Source organism: Notechis scutatus, chromosome 5 (assembly GCF_049901735.1).
Source record: "Notechis scutatus isolate UNSWTSFEM ecotype Mainland chromosome 5, rNotScu1.2, whole genome shotgun sequence".
In the NCBI taxonomy this organism is placed as follows: domain Eukaryota; kingdom Metazoa; phylum Chordata; class Lepidosauria; order Squamata; family Elapidae; genus Notechis; species Notechis scutatus.
The window spans coordinates 10,024,985-10,047,101 of record NC_142013.1 but is presented as its reverse complement, the minus strand read 5'-3'; the positions used below and the strand labels follow the sequence as shown (position 1 = coordinate 10,047,101).

Sequence of the window (22,117 nt, the reverse complement as noted above, 5' to 3'; positions counted from 1 at the left end):
TCTTCCAGAGGTGGTATTCAGCAGGTTCTGACCAGTTCTGGAGAACCGGTAGCAGAAATTTTGGGTAGTTCGGAGAACCAGCAAATACCACCTCTGACTGGCCCCGTCCCCATCTCTTCTCTGCCTCCCGAGTCCCAGCTGATCGGCTGGGTCTTTTTTTGTTGCCCTGCACAGGAGAACGGAGCTGGAAAGCAGGTTAGTGGGGTGGGGAGGGAATGGGGATTTTGCAGTAACCTTCCCCCAGGAGTGGGGAGGGAATGGAGATTTTGTAGTATCCTTCCCCTGCCATGCCCACCAAGCCACGCCCACCAAGCCACGCCCACAGAACCAGTAGTAAAAAAAATTTTTTAATCCCACTACTTATCTCTTCCATTGGAACCAGAAAAAGTGTCCATGGACTAACCTTTAGATTGATGTTCATTGGATTGATTTCATTTTTATTATTTCCTTTTTTGTCTTTGCTTTCTTAGGTTACTATTCCTGCAGCACAATGCATTCTGGAACAGTTATTCTGCATGGGTCGCTTGGTATAGAATGCTTGCTTTCAGAAGCTGTGAAGTTATATTATGCCAAATACATATGGCAACGGAGGCAATTGAGAAAGCTTTGCATCCGAATGATAATAGTAATGTTGATGATACAAACCATTCCAACATCTTATTTTTTTTCTGTATCGGAGCTGCACCCCTCAACAACTACTCTTCTAGCTTTGTTTAGATTCCTGTTTAAAATTGCTGCGTAGTTGCATTATTTAGCAGTAGCACTTAGACTTATATAAGCAGTGGTGCAGTGGCCTAGAGTTGGAGCTCTCGCCTCACAATCAGGAGGCTGTTTGTTTGATCCTAGGTAGAGGCATGAATTTCTCTCTCTGGGCACAATGAGAATATATATATGCTGAACAAAACTCCACTTTGGTGACAGGAAGGGCATCCGGCCAGTAAACACTCTGCTAGCTCAATTCAGTTGCCCAGTCTCCACCCCGCAAGGGATTATGGGATTGTTAAATGAAGATGATGATGACTTAGACATATACCCCTCGTGGTGCTTTTACAGCCCCCTCTAAGCAGTTTACAGCGTCAGCCTATTGCCCCCAACAATCTGGGTCCTCACTTTATTGACCTCGGGAGGATGGAAGGCTGATGAGAATCGAACTGCTGAACTGCTGGCAGCCTGCAATCAACAGAGGTAGCCTGCAGTATTGCATCTCAACCACTGCACCACCATGGCTCTTTAGATGTATTGTTTGAGATAACTTAAAACATTTGACAGAAGGCAAGGCATGCGTTTACAGAGAACCACGCAAAACCTTCCCATTTTTCTCTTGGTTATTTCTCAACTTCAGCAGCTTCAAGATGTTTGGCCTTACCTTCCTGTTTCAGCTTCCCAAAACTTCGGACAACCTCATGAACAACCGCAGCTCCACTTTGGGGATCAATCCCACCAAACACCCATGAATCACGGTGGCCACCCAAAATGACGTATCTATCTGGATCAAAAGGGATGGAAAAGCTTCACATTATGATAATGAAGTTGGTAAACTCCAAAGGTGTTTTTTTCAGGAGGCAACTGGACTTTCTTGTTTTTTTAAAAAAATTTGAAGACGTTTCACTTCTCATCCAAGAAGCTTCTTCAGCTCTGACAGGATGATCGGGAATGGAAGGATTTATATTCCTTGCAGATCGCTGGTCATTTGCATCCTTTTAGAGGGTCGTTGAAGCACTTGGAGGTTGCTTCCAAAGACTTGGAACTTCCAAGTGCTTCAATGACCCTCTAAAAGGATGCAAATGACCAGCTGTCTGCAAGGAATATAAATACTTCCATTCACCACTATCCTGTCAGAGCTGAAGAAGCTTCTTGGATGAGAAGCGAAACGTCTTCAAAGTAAAAAACAAGAGAGTCTGGTTACCTTTCGAAAAAGCACCTTTGAGACAACCCTGACCTGGATGGTCGGCACGTTGTGCAACAAGGTCACATAGTGTAATAAGATTGGGTTAGGGACTTCTGTCCTCACTGTGAGTTGTGTTGGGCGGGAGGTGCACGAAGGAAGGCTCAGCCAATCTCATTGTACGCATGTTGTACTCTGACAATAAAGGTAATAGCAATGACTGAGAATCTCTACAGAAGTTGGTAAACGTTCACCAAAAGTGGCCTGTAAAAAGGTAGGCGCAGGGTCACCATGAATCCTATCTTTTATTATTTTAGAGCTTTAAAAATGACACTTAAATGAGAAATTGATACCCTTGAGTAGGATTGTCTTAATTTACAGGAACACTTCTGGAGTCCAGTTCTATTCCCGTGCATGTCCTGAAGGCATCCGTCAGCAAGGAGTAGGCTTTGAATGCTGTCCATGCTAAGGACAGATTTGGGGTGCCCTAGAGTTGATCATAGAACACAGAATAATAGGGTTGGAAGGGACCTTAGGGTCTTCTAGTCCAACTCTCTGTTCAAGCAGGAAACCCCATAGCTCTGTAAAGGACCTTGGAATACTCACCTCTAATGATCTAAGTGCTAGAGCCCACTGCAACTACATAGCCAAAAAGGCATTAAGAGTTGTTAACCTAATCCTACGTAGCTTTTTCTCTGGTAATATCACACTACTAACCAGAGCATACAAAACATTTGCTAGACCAATACTCGAATACAGTTCATCAGTCTGGATCCCACATTACGTATCTGATATTAGCACAATTGAGAAAGTCCAGAAATATTTCACAAGAAGAGTTCTCCACTCCTCTCTACTCGTTGTAGAATACCTTATGCCACCAGACTTGAAATTCTAGAACTAGAAAACCTTGAATTACACCGTCTTCGGTCTGATTTAAGCATGGTATATAAAATCATACATTGCAATGTCCTACCTGTCAATGAATACTTCAGCTTCAACCATAACAACACAAGAGCACACAATAGATACAAACTCAAAGTTAACCGCACCAAACTTGATTGCAGGAAATACGACTTCAGCCATAGAGTGGTCAATGTCTGGAATACTCTACCCGACTCTGTAGTTTCTTCCCCAAACCCCAAAAACTTTAACCTTAGACTGTCTACTATTGACCTCACCCCTTTCCTAAGAGGTCTGTAGGGGCGTGCATAAAGCGCACCAACGTGCCTACCGTCCCTGTCCTATTGTTTCTTTTTATTTTTCTTATATGTACCCATTTCATGTATTCACAACTATGTATACACTTATACTTATTATCTTGTAAACAATTGGCAAATAAATAAATAAATAAATAAATAAATAAATAAATAAATAAATAAATAAATAAATAAATAAATAAATAAATAAATATATATCATTCCAGACAAATAGCTTGTTGACTCTCTTCTTGAAACCCTCCAGTGATGGAGCAACCACAACTTCTGGAGGTAAGCTGTTCCACTGACTAATCGTTCCCTTTGTTAGGAACTTTCTCCTTAGTTCTAGGTTGGTTCTTTCCTTGATCAGTTTCCATACATTTCTTCTTGTCCTGCCCTCAGGTGCTGTGGAGAATAGGTTGACTCCCTCTTCTCTGTGACAGTTCTTCAAATACTATCAAGTATAGTATTAGAATCATTAGGACTGCAGAAAAAAACAATGGCTACCAACCTGCCTTCCATTGAGGACCTGTATCCTGCACAAGTCAAAAAGAGGGCTGTGAAAATATTTACAGATCCCTCACATCCTGGATATAAACTGTTTCAACTCCTTCCCTCAAAACGACGCTATAGAGCCCTGCACATCAGAATAACTAGACACAAGGACAGTTTTTTCCCAAATGCCATCACTCTGCTAAACAAATAATTCCCTCAACACTGTCAAACTATTTACTAAATCTGCATTACTATTACTATCAATCCTCTCATTGTTCCTATCACCCATCTCCTCCCACTTGTGACTATATTACTGTAACTTTGCTGCTTGTATCCTTACAATTTATATTGACTGTTTCCTAGTATGATTTGATTGCTTATTTGTACCCTATGACTATTTTAAGTGCTGTACCTTTATGATTCTTGACAAATGTATCTTTTCTTTTTATGTATACCGAGAGCATTTGCACCAAGACAAATTCCTTGTGTGTCTAATCACACTTGGCTAATCATTCATTCATTCATTCATCCATTCATCCATCCATCCATCCATCCATTCCATCCATCCATCCATCCATCCATTTATTCATGTATGTCAGCCCTAGTCTTTCTTTTCATTTGATTAGTTCCTGGAACCGTTCTTTGAAAATGTATTATAAAGCAAAGCAAAATCTTACAAACCTATGTGGAAGATAGACTCTACCTGGCTCTATTGCTCCTCGGAGAATTCCAATCACATTGTAAATCCGTCTCACTTGTTTGAAGCTGTAGATGTGCATTCTTATTTTTCTAGTGCAATTAAAGGGGGGAAAAAGAATTAGTGTTACCCTCAAGCTAAAGATCCTTAAAAGTGAAACCGCTGGATTCTGAAAAAGAGCAGGGCTTACATACTGCAGTACACTTCGTTGTACCACACATAGGCATACAACCCAGTACGATGCCCTAATGCTGCTGTTATAGGGACGCAGTGGCTCAGTGGCTAAGATGCTGAGCTTGTCGAGCAAAAAGGTCGGCAGTTCGGCCGTTTGAAACCCTAAACACCGCGTAATGGAGTGAGCTCCCGTTACTTATCCCAGCTTCTGCCAACCTAGCAGTTCGAAAGCATGTAAAAATGCAAGTAGAAAAATAGGGACCACTTTGGTGGGAAGGTAATGGCATTCCCTGCGCCTTCAGCGTTGAGTCATGCCAGCCACATGACCATGGAGACGTCTTCGGACAGCGCTGGCTCTTCGGCTTTGTAATGGAGATGAGCACTGCCCTCTAGAGCCGGAAATGACTAGCACGTATGTGTGAGAGGAACCTTTACCTTTTAATGCTGCTGGTTTTTTCCCCTGAAGGAAGCATCTGATGAAAGTCCTTCAGGAAGATTGCCTGAAGTGAAAACCAGGCCATACACTTTCATTTCATACTAAGTTTTGAGGCTGGGGGAAGTCATAATTCAAATGGACACTAAGCGAGGGTTACCTGTAGGACCCCAAGCAGCTGCTTCATTTCATTTTGAAGGGACATAATCATAGACTCAGTAGAATTAGTTTAACTTGCTATTTTGCTTCTGTAAGAATTGCTTTGCTACTGTAAGGATTAGAATGTGCCTCTGCCGTTTGCTTCTACCAGTGATCTAACTCCTACTATCTTGGGGTTGTTGTTGTTGTTTTGTACAACTTGGTGCCTGGTGCCAGGTATATCATGGCCTGGCAAGGTTACATTGGGCAAATATCTGTATTGCAGTGGTGGGATCCAACATTTTTTTAACTACTGGTTCTGTGGATGTGGCTTGATGGGTGTGGCTTGGTGGGTGTGGCTTGGTGGGCAGGACAGGAGAAGGAGACTGCAAAATCCCCATTCCTTTCCCACCCCACTAACCTGCTTTCCAGCTCCGTTCTCCTGTGCAGGCAATAAAAGAAAACCCAGCCAATCCGCTTGGACTCGGGAGGCAGAGAATAGATGGGGGTGGGGCTAGTCAGAGGTGGTATTTGCCGGTTCTCCGAACTATGCAAAATTTCCACTCCTGGTTCTCCAGAACTGGTCAGAACCTGCTGAATACCCTCTCTGCTGTGTTGCTAAGCCCCCAGCACCCCCCTGTTCCTTGCTGCTCAGCCAATGCAGCGCTACAAGGAAGGCACGGGCCAATTGGGTACTAAGCTGATGTGTCTGAAGGTATAAAAGGATGCCACACTTTCCCCAAGGTGCGGTTTTTCCATTGCATGCTTGCTGCCTGTATGCTGTGGGAAATTGTCTACCCAGCGATTTTGTTTTGCAAAATAAAAGCCGTTACTTTTTCCAAGCTTCTTCTTGGGTCTGTTTCTTCAGCATTCTGGGGACTCAAGTACATTTGGGGACCTTCCATTTTCATGAGAGACAGGGTCTGTCGACTAGCAGTCCTCAGTTACCACCTGACCAATCCCATTCTAAAAGAGAACATGTTTTTTTTTTCCTTCCCCGTCCTTTTATTTTATTTATTATTTACTTCTTAACAAGTTTTACCAAAGTTTCTGTGAAACTTGTCCTCACCTTTTCGAAGAAGTTCCCGTAAACCCAGGTCCCACGTTATATGGCACGGAAAGCTGCCCCTTCCAACTGTCATCAGGTGCAGGAGCGCCTCCCATTTCCCTGTTGGAAGTGAGAAAAATTACAACCCTCTTATTTCAGAAAATAGGTTGACTTGGAAGAAAAAGAAAAAGTATTGTTCCACTTTCCAAGAAAAGAAAATATATATATTTTTGACAAGGATGCTGAATTTGAAACGGGGAGGAGATTTTTAACTCTCATCCCCTTAATGCTTCAGATAGATAGATAGATAGATAGATAGATAGCTAGCTAGATAGATAGATAGATAGATAGATAGATAGATAGATAGATAGATAGATAGATAGATAGATAGATAGAGAGTAGATATAGAGAAGTCTAACATTGCTGTCATGTCCCTGTTGGAATCTGATTCGGGGGGGAGGCCAAGCAGCTGACAGGGAGTCGGAGTGTGTCTCTGTTGGCTGTGGAAGAAACTGGGGAAGGGCAAAGTCTGGCTGGGCAGAGCAGGGGAGAGGTAGAGCAAGGCAGAGGGAATTCAGAGGAAGACCCAGGCCCACCCCCTCTTCATCTTAGGGCACACAGGGAGGAATGCAGAAGGGAGCAACATGAGTTGTGTGGCTTATGGGGGAGGAAAGGGCCCTGATTCCCTTCATTAACTGCAGCCGGGAGCACAGTGTTTAAAAAGGGAAGCTGTGCACAGCAAGTTGCTGGGAACGAATTGTGAATTATGTGGTATCGTCGAGGCTTATCTGTGTTCCTGGTATCTTCCCAACTGTGTGTGTTTTGCTGTGCTTTCAAGTCTGCAATTCCTTCTCCTGCCCTGTCAAGTTAATTACTGCAGCGTGGTTTGTTTGGATTTTTTTAGTTACAGTTTGTATGTATTTTGTTTTCGGGCTGAATTTCCTCCAGTTAAAGACTGTTCCTGGGAGAGTTTTTCTCCAGCCAAAGGTAACCTGGACATTGAGGGCAAAGTTGGAGATAATAAAGGGACTCTTCTTGCTTATTTGACTGTGTTGCCTTTGTGCCACACCCCAGGTCATCACAATTGCTTAGAAGAATTGCAATAATAAGGTAGCAGAATGAATGAATGAACAGTGTCAACTTGTCAAGCATTCCTGGCCTGCTCTCGAGTTGCCATAGGCCAGAGGGGGGAAAACTGATGGAGCAGCAGCACGTTCCATGCATACTTTCTTCAAGGCTGTATCCCAGGCTACTGGGACCAACAAGAAAGGCATAATTTCTACAGCCCCATGAAAGTGCTGCATTGGAGAATGTGATTTATGACACACCCTGGAGGGGAGTGGGGAAACAGGGTCATAGGTGGGCTGTAAATTAGGTCGGGCAGAGCTGACTTCATTTGGGTATGTGCTGACATGTTGCTCGTAATAAATAACTAGATTTCTTTTGAAATTTGGCTCAAGGCTCATGGTTTAATTAGGGCATCCGTGGGAACCCTGATAGAATGAATGAATGAATCAATCAATCAGTCAATCAATCAATCAATCAATCAATCAATATATTTATATGTATACTGTATACACACATATAAATAAGGATAAGGCTGAAGAAAGCCAGGTCCTTATACAGCGTGTTCTTCTGATTTCTCTCTTTTATAAGCAGGTGTTGCAAAATTAGGGTTCACTGTGATGCAGAGAGTTTTCTTCGCATAGGATCTATTACTGCCTTCCTTCCTTTTCTCTCTACATCCTACATAGTAGCAGTACAAGTCCTACCTCGACTTATGGCTGGTCGCATAGTGACAGTTTGAATTTACAACCAAGTTCCCCAGCCTACTGACCGAGAGTGATATAAGGATCGCGTCATTAGGACTTACTTTAAGAGCTTCTCAGCATCATGATAACCAATGGGGTGGACAGGAATATTTAAGTTTGCTGCACTTTGAGCTTCCTTCAAGCGATAGGCATATTCTAGAGTAAGAAAGGCACCAATTACTGTACTATATCCCGAGGACAATTCAGGAGGCTGATTGTCACCTTTGAAACCATACTTAGTCAAAGGCCTGGATAACCATAAGGTCATCTTTTCTTTGTCTCCCAATCAGCGGTGGTATGTTGCTGGTTTGCACCGGTTCTAGCGATCCGGTAGCGCTGGTGAGCAGCTGGTCCAGTCCCCCTGCCCTTTTCTGTCCTTTATTTCCTTTGTTTGTAGCTTAGCTGGTAGGCGAGGCAAAGCACGTGCCCACAGAACCAGTAGTAAAATATTTTTAATTCCACTGTGCTCCCGATAAGCACACGCTCACTGAATCGGTTGCTACGCCCATAGGATCCCACCCCTGATTCATCCCCTCGAAGGCCTCTTCTCTGGTCACCTTTAGCTGGATATCCTGGAGTGAGAGGATCTCCAGCACCATCCAGAAGGAGGACATTGCCACGTTGGGCTCCACCTCCTGGCAGATTCCAGCCATCTGGGTAAGGCTGAACTCCAGGAGCACAAGAATCAGCAGGGTCCGAGTATAAAATGAGGCCTTTGGCTCCAGCCAGGTAAGCATTCTTCACCTAGGAATAAACAGGATTGGTGAACTATAAAACTATAGATCCACATAGCTTTAAAAAAAATTCCACAGTTTGACTAGTAGAATAGCAATAGCACTTAGATCTATACACTGTTTCACAGTGCTTTACAGCCCCCTCTAAGCAGTTTACAGAGTCAGCCTATTGCCCTATAACAATCTGGGTCCTCATTTTAACCCACCTCGGAAGGATGGAAGGTTGAGTCAACCTTGAGCCTGGTGAGATTCGAACTGCCAAATGGGAGGCAGCCGGCAGTCAGCAGAAGTAGCCTGCAGTACTGCTCTCTAACCACTGCGCCACCACGGCTCTTATGTTATACAGTAGAACCGAATAACAGAACAGAATAACAGAGTTGGAAGGGACCTCAGAGGTCTTCTAGCCTGACTCCCTGCTCATGCAGGAAACCCTCTACCATTGTGGACAAATGATTGTCCAATCTCTTCTTTAAAACTTCCAGCGTTGGAAGTTCAACTTCTGGAGGCAACCATTGATTAATTGTTCTAACTATCATGAAGTTTCTCCTCAATTCCAGGTTGCTTCTCTCCTTGATTAGTTTCCATCCATCGCTTCTTGTCCTGCCCTCAGGGGCTTTGGAAAATAGCTTGACTCCCTCTTCTTTGGGGCAGCCCCTGAGATATTGGAAGACTGCTATCCTGTCACCCCTAGTCCTTCTTTTCATTAGATTAGACTTAACTAATTCTTGCAACCTTTTTTCATATGTTTTAGCCTCCAGTCCCCTAGTCATTTTTCGGTTTCTTACAAGCGTTCTCCTGAAAAGCAAAGCTCATAATTTCTTACCTTATTTCCTCTGAAGATCTTCCCATATCTGACAATGACAATTTTCCCGGAACAATTAATTCCCATTTCTCGCTCTAATCTCTGGAAATCCTCTATCCTGCCATAATTCACGTACACCAAATCTCCCTGGAATACAAACGGTGTATCAACGACACAAACGCATGACGTTGGGAAGTTGCAAAGTGCCTCCATTCAGCCGCGCTTTCCTTCATTTTGTTCATCTGTTTTAAATTTCAGTAAAAGTTTGTACCTTTGAGCAATTGTATATTCATCATTGGAACGCAATTCTGTTTCCAAACTCAGCCTTCTGTTTAAAGGGGATTCTTGCCCAAACCTTCACAGCTTTAGGATGCCTCTTGGGGGGCATCCATGCCAGGTCCAGTTATTTCACAGATGACTTCTCGGTTAGCGCTTGCCCAAGAGAGCTGCTGCATCTTCTTAAGGCAGAGGGAGTGTGGTGGCCTATGCAGGGGCGGGCAAGGGATTCTCTATCAGGGTTGCCATCTGGCCGTTTTTCCGGCCAAATTCGAGAAATCTGGCCGTATTTCTATCTGTTTGGCCGTGAAAAAATGATGTCTCCGGCCAAATTTATTTGGCCGGAAATTTGGCCATACGAAAGTTGCTTGGCCGTGAAATCGGCCAGATCTCTCCTTCCTCTGTGCATGCGGCGTCACCATGAGCAAAGGAGGACAAGCGCGTCCTCTCTGGCGCTCTCCTTCCTTGCGCATGCGCAAAAATAATTTGGCCGAATTTGGCCGTATTTTGACTTGAGTTTGGCCGCAGAGCCAAACTGCGATCTGGCAACCCTGTTCTCTATCCAGTTGCTGGGTGGGTGTGGCCATGGTGGATATGGCCTAGTCAGCCTCCTGCGCCATGGCAGGGGAGGAATTTTTGCCCTCCCTGTGCTCCAGAGGCTCTCTGGAAGCCGGAAACGGGCCCATTTCCGCCCTTCCCAAACTTCTGGGTGGCCTGTTTTTTTGCCCTCTCTAAGCCCTGCATTTATCTGCCTCCAAAACAGGCCACGTGGGGAGGGATGGGGCAGGGCGGGGCAGGGTGGGTGGGGCCAAGCGGGAGTGGGATTAGGGGGTTCTCCAAACTGTGCAGAATTTTAGTTAGGGGTTTTCCCAAATCCCTGTGAACCCCGAGCAGCCCATCCCTGAGCTTATGTGGTTAGGATGCTGGGCTAACAATCAGCGGACTAGTGTTCAAGTCCCAGTTGCTGCTGCGTGACAGGGTAAACTCCCGTCACTTGCTCCAGCTCCTGCCAATCCAGCAGGGCAACTGTGAGTTGGGCAATTTAATAGGGTCATGAAAGGATTCCTCATCTGGGAGTCCCCCAAGCAGTGGTGATGTCACAGATTAATCCTTTCAATCAGGAAGCACTTCAGTGCTCCTGACACAACGGTAGCCGTATCTTCCTATGTCTTAGATCAGAGGTCTCCTAACTTGGCAAGTTTAAGACTTTTGGATTTCAACTCCCAGAATTCTTGAGCTAACATGACTGGAGGAGGAATTATGGGAGTTGAAGTCCACAAGCCTTAAAGCTGTCAAGTTTGAAGACCCCTGTCTTAGAGCCTTGCCAGGTCTAAATGCAGACCCAACGCCTTTCAACTTCAATCCTTACCTCTGGCTCACCTCTGGCTGAGAAAGCACTATAGGGTGGAACAATGTCTTCAACGGTCTCATATCCTGCAGGAACAGGCTCAGAGAGTGATGTGTTGAAAATCTAGATGATAAAGAAGTCACAAAGGTAAGGAGGGAATGGCATATAAAAGCAACATTTGATGTATCCAACTTGGGTGTGGGTTGAGGGAGGGGATGGAAATTCATTTAAGAAACAGATGAGGGCATTTGCAAAGGGCCCATCAAAATGAAGCCAATTTAGCTAAACTCTGGAAACAATGGCTGTGTTTGTCTACCATACAAGGAGTCTGTGTGATAGTTTAGTGCACGGGTGGCTAACCTTTTTGGGCTCCTGTGCCAAAAACTGTGCACATTTGCATGCTTGCGCTCGTGTACCAGCACCCAGAAGGTAATGCATGCCCTCTCACGCCCCTACACATGTGCGCACAATCCCCACCCACCCCCGCTGCCCCTTTACCTGCACTGAGCCTCACAGCTGATTTTGGCCAATTTGAGGCCTTTTTTGACCTCCCAGAGGCTTGAGGAAGTCTTCTGCAGGCTTTTCAGGCCCAAAACTAGGCCCGTTTCATCACTTCTGGTAAAACAGGAAGTGACAAAACAGGCCTAGTTTTGGGCCTGAAAAGCCTGCAGAAGCCTTCCTCTGGGAAGCCGAAAAAGGCCTCAAGCCAGCCGAAAATCAGCTGTGAGGTGCACGCGTGCACAGTGAGGTAAGTTTGCCTACAGCTTGCATGCTGGCACAAATGGCTCTGCGTGCCACCTGTGGCATGTGTGCCATAGGTTCGCCATCACGGACTTAGTGTAATCAATGAAATTCAATTTGACACTCCTGGCCTAGAGTATCAGGTTGTGAAACCTACTCTGTACACATAATACAGCCCCTCTCCTTTACCTCTTGGCCATGCTCATCAACGAGGGAGATATAATTAGGACTCGTCTCATTGGGGTAAGAAAGCAGAACGTCATAAGGAGCCAGTTGGACCGAATCTAGGCCAAATGCCTTCCAGTTTGCTTGTATCTGTTCAGCTAGATGCAAATTCTCCTGTGTGCCGGCCAAGTGAGGCTGCTGGGTGAAATTGCTAGAAGAAAGAACACAGTGTAATTGGCTTAATAGTAGAAAACATACATTTCTTTATCTTTGGGCAGATGTTATACTTCTATCTATCTATCTATCTATCTATCTATCTATCTATCTATCTATCTATCTATCTATCTATCTATCTATCCTGTTTCTCCAACAATACGGCCTCCCCAATAGGAAGTCCCAGCATGTTTTATAGGCATGAAATGAAATTAAGCCCCTCCCCCAAATTAAGGCCTATATTAAAACATGCGAAATGGGGGAATGGTGGGGGGCTTGCCGTTAGGAAATACTTTTGTTGCACACCCGGATATGGTGCTGCCTGTGTTGACCCCGATACGAAGTGCCCCACCAACGCCGAGGTCAACATCCAAGCCGTCACCGCCCGCCCGAAGATGCAAGGGGGAATTAAGTCACCCTGAAAAGACGGCCTAGCCATTTTTTTGGGGCTCAAAAAAAAATAAGACCCGGCCTTATTATATGAGAAACACGGTATCTATCTATCTATCTATTTATTTATTTTTACTTAGCTGAGAACTTTTACAGATCTTCCCACCTTGAATGTGTAACTCTGGGCAGTCAACAATACAGGTAGTCCTAGACTTATGACCACAGCCGAGCCCAAAATTTCTGTTGTTAAGTGAGACATGACTTAAATGCCATTTTGCCCCATATCACGACCTTTCCTGCCATAGTTGTTAAGGGAATCACCGCAGTTGATAAGTTAGAACCTGGTTAAGTGTTAAGTGAATCTTCCTTCCCCATTGACTTTGCTTGTCTGAAGGTTGCAAAAATCGATCACGTGACCTTGATCAATGGTCATAAGTATGAACCGGTTGGCAAGCGTCCGAACTTTGATCACATGATCGTGGGGATGCTGCAAAGGTCATAACTGTGAAAAGCGGGCATAAGTGGCTTTTTTCCGTTCCATAAAGCCTACAGCTATATTGGACTCCTCTAATATCCCAAAAAATTAAAACTAAGGGACAAAGTCAAAAGGATGAGGGCCATCCAAAACTTATTGGTGGAAGGAAGCTGTTCCATAGAGCAGGTACTATGACAGAGAAAGCGCATCTCGTACTCTTACAAGAGGGTAACGTTTAATAAAGGAAATCTGGAGATAATTTGGTGAGATGGGCAGAAACCCTTAGAGATTGCTCCACAAATGACCTTCGATTGTACCCAGAATCATTAGTGGAAGCCAATAGCAATAGCACTTAGACTTATATAGCACTTCACGGTGCTTTTACAGCCCTTTCTAAGCGATTCACAGAGTCAGCACATTGCCCACAACAATCTGGGTCCTCGTTTTACCGACCTTGGAAAAATGGAAGGCTGAGTCAACCTTGAGCCAGTTAGGATCGAACTGCCAAATTGGAGGCAGCAGAAGTAGCCTGCAATACCGCGTTCTAACCACTGCACCACCCTGGCTCGTTGCAACTCGTGTACTGTCTTTCCCTGAAAATACAACCTACCCCGAAAGTAAGTCCTAGCTTGAGTTTTACCTGTGGTCCCACTATAAGCCCTACCCCCCACTCAAAATAAGCCCTAATTAAGACCCCACCCCCTATAGGATGCAAGGGTAAAAATTAAGCTTGGAGCTGCCCTAGTACTTACCTTCGGACAGTTGCAGCCAGGCCTCACACACACCTGCCTTGCCAGCCTATTTCTTCTGTAGCCAGCAAGGCCAGCAAGGCTTTCCTGAAGGCTTCAGCAGCTGATAAAAGAGCTCCAGATCAATCCGGAATTTTGTTATCGGCTGCTGAGGCCTTCAGGAAAGCTTTGCCAGCCACAGAAGAAGTTCCTGAAGGACTCTGACAGCGAAAAGGATGCCAGAGGTGATGCGCCCAAGTGAGGTGAATCAGTGGATGACATCCCCCCAAAAATAAGACCTTGTGCTTTCTTTGGCAGCAAAAAATACAAGACAGGGTCTTATTTTCGGGAAAACATGGGTAGTAGTGATGTTTACACAGGCTTGCTTTAACATGCCCAAGACTGCAGCACCACCATATTCTTCCCCAGTTGAAGCTCAGTTTTGGCCACCACACTATAAAAAAGATGTTGAGACTCTAGAAAAAGTACAGAGAAGAACCACCAGGGTGATTAAGGGGACTGGAGACTAAAACATATGAAGAATGGCTACAGGAATTGGGCATGGCTAGTTAGTGAAGAGAAGGACCAGGGGAGACATGGGTAACAGTCTTCCAATATTTGAGGGGCTGCCACAGAGAGGAGGAAGGGATCAAGCTATTTTCTAAAGCACCTGAAGGCCAGACAAGGAATAATGGAAACTGAACAAGGAGAGATTTAACCTGGAAATAAGGAGAAACTTTCTGACAGTGAGAACAATCAAACAATGGAACAGAAATTGCCTTCGGAAGTTGTGGAAGCACCATCACTTGAGACTTTCAAGAAGAGATTGGACTCCCATCTCTCAGAAATGGTGTGGGGTCTCCTGCTTGGGCAGGGGGTTGGACTAGAGGACCTTCAAGGTCCCTTCCAACTCTGATTATTTGTTACCTGTTATCAAAAGCTTCTCTGTGTTCTTCAAGGGCAGCCCTATAAAGAGTTTTATTGCAGTAATCCAAATAGTATGCTTTTAGATGGGCCGGGGGTGGATGGGCGGTATGCAGAACAGATTTTTACTCTTTGGCATGTGGGAGAATAAATGAAATTCTCAGTGAGCAGTTTGACAATCATCAGGCAGTAACACACACGGGGCTGTGATGCTTCTTTGGTGGTTTAATGTATTTATGGATGGCTGTATAAAGGATGTTTCTGGGGATAATAGATGTTACGTGGGTTGGAGGTGTCAAGTTATGCAGAGGATGTGTTGTTGGCTCAGAATCGAGTAACTGAGTTGTGTCACTCAGATTAGTCTTTTGTGTTCAGCGCTGGATGTGCTGGGATAGGCCACAAAAATGCCTTCGGGTGTTTTTTCTTGACATTATCCTGCGTGGATGGAAACAGGGCAGAAGATGGTGTACACCAGTAGTGGTATGCTACCAGTTCGGCCTGATTTGGGTGAACCAGTAGTAAAAATCAATACCGGTTCAGTGGAACCGGTAGTAAAAATAACCTCTGATCAGGTGAGAGGAGGGGAAAAAAGCCACCCACAATGATAAAAGGCCGAAAAGTGCATGGATGAGATGGGGTGGAGTCACTCCTAGCTTTTCGTTTCTTCATCCTGTCAGCTGATTGGCTTGTTAGGGGCGCACACAGTAGGGGCGCGTGCACATGCGATCATCCGCCGAACCAGTAGCGACTAAAGTAGGATCCCACTACCGGTGTACACCCCTTGCTATGCGTATAATTTAACTTTCAACTGTGAAAAATCCATTACCTCTTCAGTCTGGGGACAAATTCAGACATTCATTTAAAACCCACGCACATACACACGTACATTGGCATGTGCAAAAAAAAAAATGGAGCAAAGAAGCAGAACAAAGATGCCGCAGATGCTTTTGAAAACTCCATAACTCATTTTAAAAGGCTCTATACCAGGAGTTAGCAACACATGGCTCTAGAGCCGCATGTGGCTCTTTCAACCCTCTGCTGTGGCTCCCCTGTCGCTCAAAATATGTCTCAACTGCCCATGTGTGACACCCGTCAGCGCACAATTTATTGAGCTTTTCAACCTATGGTAGGCCAACCATGGGTAAATCCAAGAAAAGAAAAGTTTCAGAAGAAAACAGAATGTTTCATTCAACTACATATGCTAGTTTTGTGGCCGCTCAGGAAATAGTCAGGCATGGGAAGGGCTTTGGGGCTCCCGTTTTTTTTTTTTTTCTGTGGGAAACGAGTTCAAATGGCTCTTTGCATGTTTAAGGTTGCCAACCCCTGCTCTATACTTTCTGCAAAGGAAAAGAAAGATAAAAAGAGCAGAAGGAGAGAGGAAGAATGAATGAATGAGGGAGGGAGGGAGGAAAGGAGGAAGGAAGGAAGGAAGGAAGGAAGGAAGGAAGGAAGGAAGGAAGGAAGGAAGGAAGGAAGGAAGGAAGGAAGGAAGGAAGGAAGGCAGCCTTGAGATGGAGCAATTTGCACAACCAAATTTTGAACTGTCATCTAGAGATGCCAATCATCCGAGCACAAGGCTGAGAAAGATGTATGCTATTCTGTGTCTCTGTGTATGTTTGTTTGTTTGTGTACATTAAAATCACTATTTCTCTATCTCATTGCGATATAATTCCAAAACTTTTGCAAAGGCTGGCATACAGTCCTGTTTAGCTTACTAAAGAAATTGCTTGATGCTTTCTGCTTTCATTTCCTTCAGGAAGGCCTCCATCATCTCCTTGTGGGCATCTGTCCTCGGCAACTGATGGGCATGTTTATTTGCCAGCCAACCTGAAAGTCAGATCAAACCGATTTCTATGACATGAAAAGCCTAGAGGTAAAATGTCACATGTCCCAAATTTTACCATTCAAGAGTCACCTTCTCACTAGCAAAGCAGAGGTGGTGCTCAGCAGGTTCTGGCCAGTTCTGGAGAACAGGTAGCGGAAATTTTGAGCAGTTCAGAGAACCGGCAAATACCACCTCTGACTGGCCCCGCCCACATCTATTCTCTGCATCCCAAGTCCCAGCTGATCAGCTGGGTCTTCTTTTGTTGCCTTGCACAGGAGAACAGAGCTGGAAAGCAGGTTAGTGGGGTGGGGAAGGAATGGGATTTTGTGGTATATTTCCCCTGCCATGCCCACCAAGCCACGCCCACCAAGCCATGCCACACCCACCAAGCCACAACTTGCTCACCAAGCCACACAACACCCACCAAGCCATGCCCACAGAACCAGTAGTAAAAAAACAAATGAATTCCACCACTGTAGCAAAGGTACACCAGTTGTGTCAACGCAATTAATTTGGGTGTGGAATAAGCTCATACTCATCGTTTTCTTCATGAACCATAAACTGCGGCACAGCTAGTCCTCAACTTAGGACCACCATTGAGCCTCAAAATTTATGTTGCTAAGTGGCACAGTTGAGTTTTGCCTCATTTTACGTCCTTTCTTGCCACCATTGTTCAGGGAATTCACTGCAGTTCTTAAGTTAGCCACACGTGGCTAAGGGAATCCGGTTTTCCCGTTGACTGTGCTGGTCAGAAGGGATCGCAAAAAGGGATTGCATGACCCCACCCACAAGACACTGCCGCCACTGTAAATATGAGTCAATTGCCAAGCATCTGAATCTGGATCATGTGACCGTTGTTGCTGCAATGGTCACAAGTGTGAAAAATGTTCATAAGGGACTTTTTCAGTGCCATTGTAACTTTGAGGGCTAGACAAAATGTTGTAAATCAAGGACTACATATAATCAATTGGTACGGTTGTACACAACAGCCTAAGCTCGGGGTGTCAAACTTGATTTCATTGCATGGCCAGGGTGGACATGGTCAGCTCAACATCATTCCTGTCAGGGAGGCACCTGTGGTGGCCAAGTGCTAAGGCAGGATTTCTCTCAGACCCTCCTTCCCTCTCATTATAATCTCCCTTCCTTCCTTCCTTCCTTCCTTCCTTCCTTCCTTCCTTCCTTCCTTCCTTCCTTCCTTCCTTCCTTCCTTCCTTCTTGCCTTCCTTCCTTCCTTCCTTTTCCTTCCTTCCTTCCCCTTCTTCATTTTCTTCCCTTTTCTCCTTTCTTCCTTCCTTTCCTTCTCCTTCTTTTTCCTTCCCTTCTTTTCCTTCCTTGCTCTCTTCCCATCTTTCCTTCTTTTTCTTTGTCTTTCCTCTTTCCCTTTCTCCTTTCCTATCCCTTCTTGGATGCTCAAATGCAAAAGGGGAAACATTTCTCCTTTTGTTTTGTTTTTGTTTTGACAGCTCTCTGCCAGTGAAAATAGAGCCCGGGGGGTGGGGGCTGCACACAGCCCCCCAAGCTCCATTTTCGCTGGCAGAGGCACCGCAGGCTGGTCCTTCACTGTTTCCAAGGCAGCCCTGCAGGCCAGATCTAGGCACCCCATGGGCTGGATTCGGCCTGCGGGCCTTAAGTTTGACATCCCTAGACTAAGCCATTGGGATGACCCAGGGCATGGCGCAAAGGCAACACAGTCACATTAGTACCTTCTGCTTAGCCTCCAATGTCCAGGTTACCTTCGGCTGGAGAAAAAACTCTCCCAAGAACAGTCTTTAAGTGGGAGGAAATTCAGTCCAAAAACGAAGTACATATAAACTGTAAATAAAAATCCACACAAACCACGCTGCAGGAATTAACTGGACAGGGCAGGATAAGGAATTGCAGACTTCAAAGACCAACAAAACACACACAGTTGGGAAGATGCCAGGAACCCAGATAAGCCTCGACAAAACAAGATAATACACGATTTGTTTCCAACAAGTTGCTGTGCTCAAACTCCCTTTTTAAACACTGTGTTTCCAGCTGCAGCTGATGAAGGGAATCAGGGCCCTTTCCTCCCCTGTAAACCATGCAACTAAGTTGCTCTCTTCTCTGTTCCTTCCTGTATGCCCGAGGATGAAGAGGGGATGGGCCTGGGTCTTCCTCCGAATTCCCTCTCCCTTGCTCTACCTCTCCCCTGCTCTGCCCAGCCGGACTGTGCCCTTCCCCAGTTTCTTCCACAGCCAATGGAGCCACACTCCCACTCCCTATCAGCTGCTCGGCCTCCCCCTCGGAATGACAGGGGCATGACAGCCATACAGCGAGCAACTTAGAAATATTACATTTGCATTTTTGCCATGTACAAATGTAGCTACTCAATTATAGCTGACTTGGTTTAAGTGTGTTGCTCCAAGCCAGTAAACCTTCTCAGATCTATCCTGATGGTGTAACATCCATCATTATTGTAGGACAACAATACGCAAAACAGTTAAATGTTTATACACATTGTATATCAGAATGCAATAAAGGGGAAGTTATAAATGAAATATTGATGTATAATTTTCTTTATTTATTTGATTTCCATAACCGACCATTTCAATTCACTCTGGGCAACTAACGGTTTTTTACAAATAAGAAACCAAAACATTTTAAAATAGTAAAAACAACAAGAACAATAGAAACAGCCAAAATAAATATAGATAGCAGCCCAGACACTTGGCCAGTTAGCAATACAGCCAGGAAAGAGGATCCTTAACAGGTTAAGCTCCCCATTTTGGAAACAGTTTTTTAGAGTCTTTTGAAGAGCTAACAGGGTTGGCTTGTACTAATTTTTGCAGAGAGGATGCTCCAAAGGGTAGGGGCCACTGCAGAAAAAGCCCTTCCTTCCTTCCTTCCTTCCTTCCTTCCTTTTTTTATAACTAATAGTGGATGTTTTGGAAATCAAGTCAGAGACTAAAATCTTTCTCATATTGTTAAAATAATGGAATATACTTTTGTTTTTTTTATAATTTCTCATTAATGTTTCTCATTAATATTTTAACAATATGAGAAAAGATTTGAGTCTCTGAGCACTAACTGTACAATTTTTGGTAATTCTTTGTCTAGTTCCTATATATTTCTGCATTAATTGTTCTTTCTCTGTCTCTCTCTTTCCTTCCTTCCTTCCCTCCCTCCTTTCTTCCTTTCCTCCTTTCTTTCTTTCTTTCTTTCTTTTTCTTTCTTTCTTTCTTTCTTTCTTTCTTTCTTTCTTTCTTTCTTTCTTTCTTTCTTTCTTTCTTTCTTTCTTTCTTTCTTTCTTTCTTTCTTTCTTTCTTTCTTTTTCTTATAATTTGGTTTAAAAGAAAACAAGAAAAAGGTTATCCAACAGGATTATTAAATGGAGTTCATTCCCAAATAATTGCACAAAGGATTCCCAAACTTTCCCAATACTTTCTTTCCCATACATGAATGCTTCTTTTTTTTTTTTTTCCAGAGAAACCGAAACTCATTTGGATCCTTTCCACCCCGCTTCTAACAAGCTGAGGAAACATTTTCCAAGCACAGGAATGCAATTTCCCTTTCCGTAATGAGTGACAGATCACACATTCACACACACATTCAGAGGGGGGGGGGGGAGGGACAGAGAGAGAGAGAGAGTTTTATACAAGTCCTTTTCTCATTGGGAGGGAGAGAATGACAATATTGTGCAGCCTCAGTCCTACCGATTAAAAATCCCAGAAGAAACAAGATGACAGCTATTCCCACTGCCAGCACCCAGAATCGGACTCGAGGCCCACAGCTTCTATCCCTTGGGAAGGCGGGTTCGGTGCTTGTTCTCAAGCTGGTCCACATTCTTTCCAGAACTGTCGATTTCTCTAATGTTTTCCAGGCTTCTTCCAAACAGCCACACAGGCTCACAGGCTATGGATGGGGACAAAGTCCTTTCTGCTTTCTTTTCTCCAGATCTTGGCTCCTCCTGCAGGCTCCTAAAAAGAGAAACCAGTCTCCGGAAGAAAAAGTTCCAGACTGGGCACCACTCTTGGTCCGCAGCCAAAGTGGTCGGCCTGACTCATTGCTGTTTTGGTTCAGAAGAGTTTCTTTTAGAGCGATGCAAAAGCAAACTCTCTGGGTTTTACGACTGCAACTCCCCAAAATGGCCTTTTCCCTAAAGCACATAATTTTCAAGTAACCCGATACTTCCTTGTGTAGTAAAATATTTTCTCAAGGAGGAGTTATGGGAGGCCATGGGAAAGAAAGAAAGAAAGAAAGAAAGAAAGAAAGAAAGAAAGAAAGAAAGAAAGAAAGAAAGAAAGAAAGAAAGAAAGAAAGAAAGAAAGGGAGGGAGGGAGGGAGGGAGGGAGGGAGGGAGGGAGGGAGGGAGGGAGGAGGGAGGGAGGGAGGGAGGGAGGGAAGGAAGGATGGAAAAAGGAAGGAGAGAAAGAAGAGGAGAAGGAGGAAGGAAGAAGGAGGAAGAAAGGAAAAGAAAAAGAAAGAAAGAGAGAGAGAGAGAGAGAGAGAAAGAAAGAAAGAAAGAAAGAAAGAAAGAAAGAAAGAAAGAAAGAAAGAAAGAAAGAAAGAAAGAAAGAAAGAAAGAAAGAAAGAAAGAGGGAGGGAGGGAGGAAGGAAGGCTGGAAAGAAGGAAGGAGAGAAAGAAAAGGAGAAGGAGGAAGGAAGAAGGAGGAAGAAAGAAAAATAAAAAAGAAAGAAAGAGGGATGGAAGGAAGGAAGGCACAGAAAGGAGGAGGAGGAGAAAGGAGGGAAGGAAGGAAGGAAAGAGGGAAGAAAGAAAGAGGGAGGGAGGGAAGGAAGGAAGGAAAGAAAGAAAGAAAGAGAGAGAGAAAGAGAGAAGGATGGAAGGAAGGAACCGGATTCTATTCTATTCTATTCTATTCTATTCTATTCTATTCTATTCTATTCTATTCTATTCCGTTCTATTCCGTTCTATTCCGTTCCGTTCCGTTCCGTTCCGTTCCATTCCATTCCATTCCATCCTATTCCATTCTTATAGTAAACAGCAGTATTTTCACTTTTGTACAATATCGCAATTTACCAGTAGATGGCAGAGATGTACCATAAACAGCATAGCCTGGGAGCACTTTTTCTGATAAGCTTAAGAAGTCTGGCCTTGCATTTTTGATAAAATTTAATTAAATAATAATTAGAAAATATATTAAAAATTGCATTGGAATTTGTTAGTTGAAAAAGGTGAGATCAGATGCCTTTCAAATTTTTTGCTACTGTAAGTGGCAGTAGGTACAGGGTAGCTTTAAAAAGAAATTGCTGTGGTACCTCTGAGTGATGCATATTCAAACAGAAAAATTAGACTTTCCCCAAATCCTGCTACAAATGCTGATCCAGATTGCACTATTCTCCTGCCTGGATATTTTTCAAAGAAGGGAGATGCACAATGGAAAACCGCCCCTCTTTAAATGTTTCATCTAGTTTCCTTTTCAGATGCTATTCTCTGCTTGCTTGCTTCTCGCAGTTAAGATTTGTGGTTCAGACCTATTCATAAATCAGCTAGCAATGTGAACAGGTGAGTTGAGAATAAAAATGCAGACCTGTTTGTACTTGATAGGGAATAGCCAACAAGCCAGATTAGGTGAGAGGATTGTGCTTCATATTTTGTATTCTAGTCAGGGGTGGGATTCAAATTTTTTAGCA

General features: G+C 44.2%; 1 protein-coding gene across 3 annotated transcripts in view; it reads right to left on the bottom strand.

Annotated features, from left to right (window-relative positions):
• Nucleotides 1-20,620, bottom strand: part of LOC113420130 (Putative N-acetylated-alpha-linked acidic dipeptidase) — a 40,062-nt gene extending 19,442 nt beyond the window's left edge. For all 3 annotated transcript variants that reach the window (XM_087966105.1, XM_087966106.1, XM_087966107.1), the window contains exons 1-10: nucleotides 20,176-20,620; nucleotides 16,389-16,500; nucleotides 11,968-12,154; nucleotides 11,059-11,160; nucleotides 9,435-9,560; nucleotides 8,435-8,621; nucleotides 7,940-8,033; nucleotides 6,088-6,186; nucleotides 4,280-4,365; nucleotides 1,367-1,486 (exon numbers count right to left, since the gene is read on the bottom strand). In XM_087966105.1, coding sequence (XP_087822231.1) covers nucleotides 1,367-1,486; nucleotides 4,280-4,365; nucleotides 6,088-6,186; nucleotides 7,940-8,033; nucleotides 8,435-8,621; nucleotides 9,435-9,560; nucleotides 11,059-11,160; nucleotides 11,968-12,154; nucleotides 16,389-16,500; nucleotides 20,176-20,305 — 1,243 coding nt within the window. In that variant the 5' untranslated portion in view covers nucleotides 20,306-20,620. The remainder of the gene's footprint in view (nucleotides 1-1,366; nucleotides 1,487-4,279; nucleotides 4,366-6,087; nucleotides 6,187-7,939; nucleotides 8,034-8,434; nucleotides 8,622-9,434; nucleotides 9,561-11,058; nucleotides 11,161-11,967; nucleotides 12,155-16,388; nucleotides 16,501-20,175) is intronic.
• Between the last annotated feature and the right edge of the window lie 1,497 nt (nucleotides 20,621-22,117).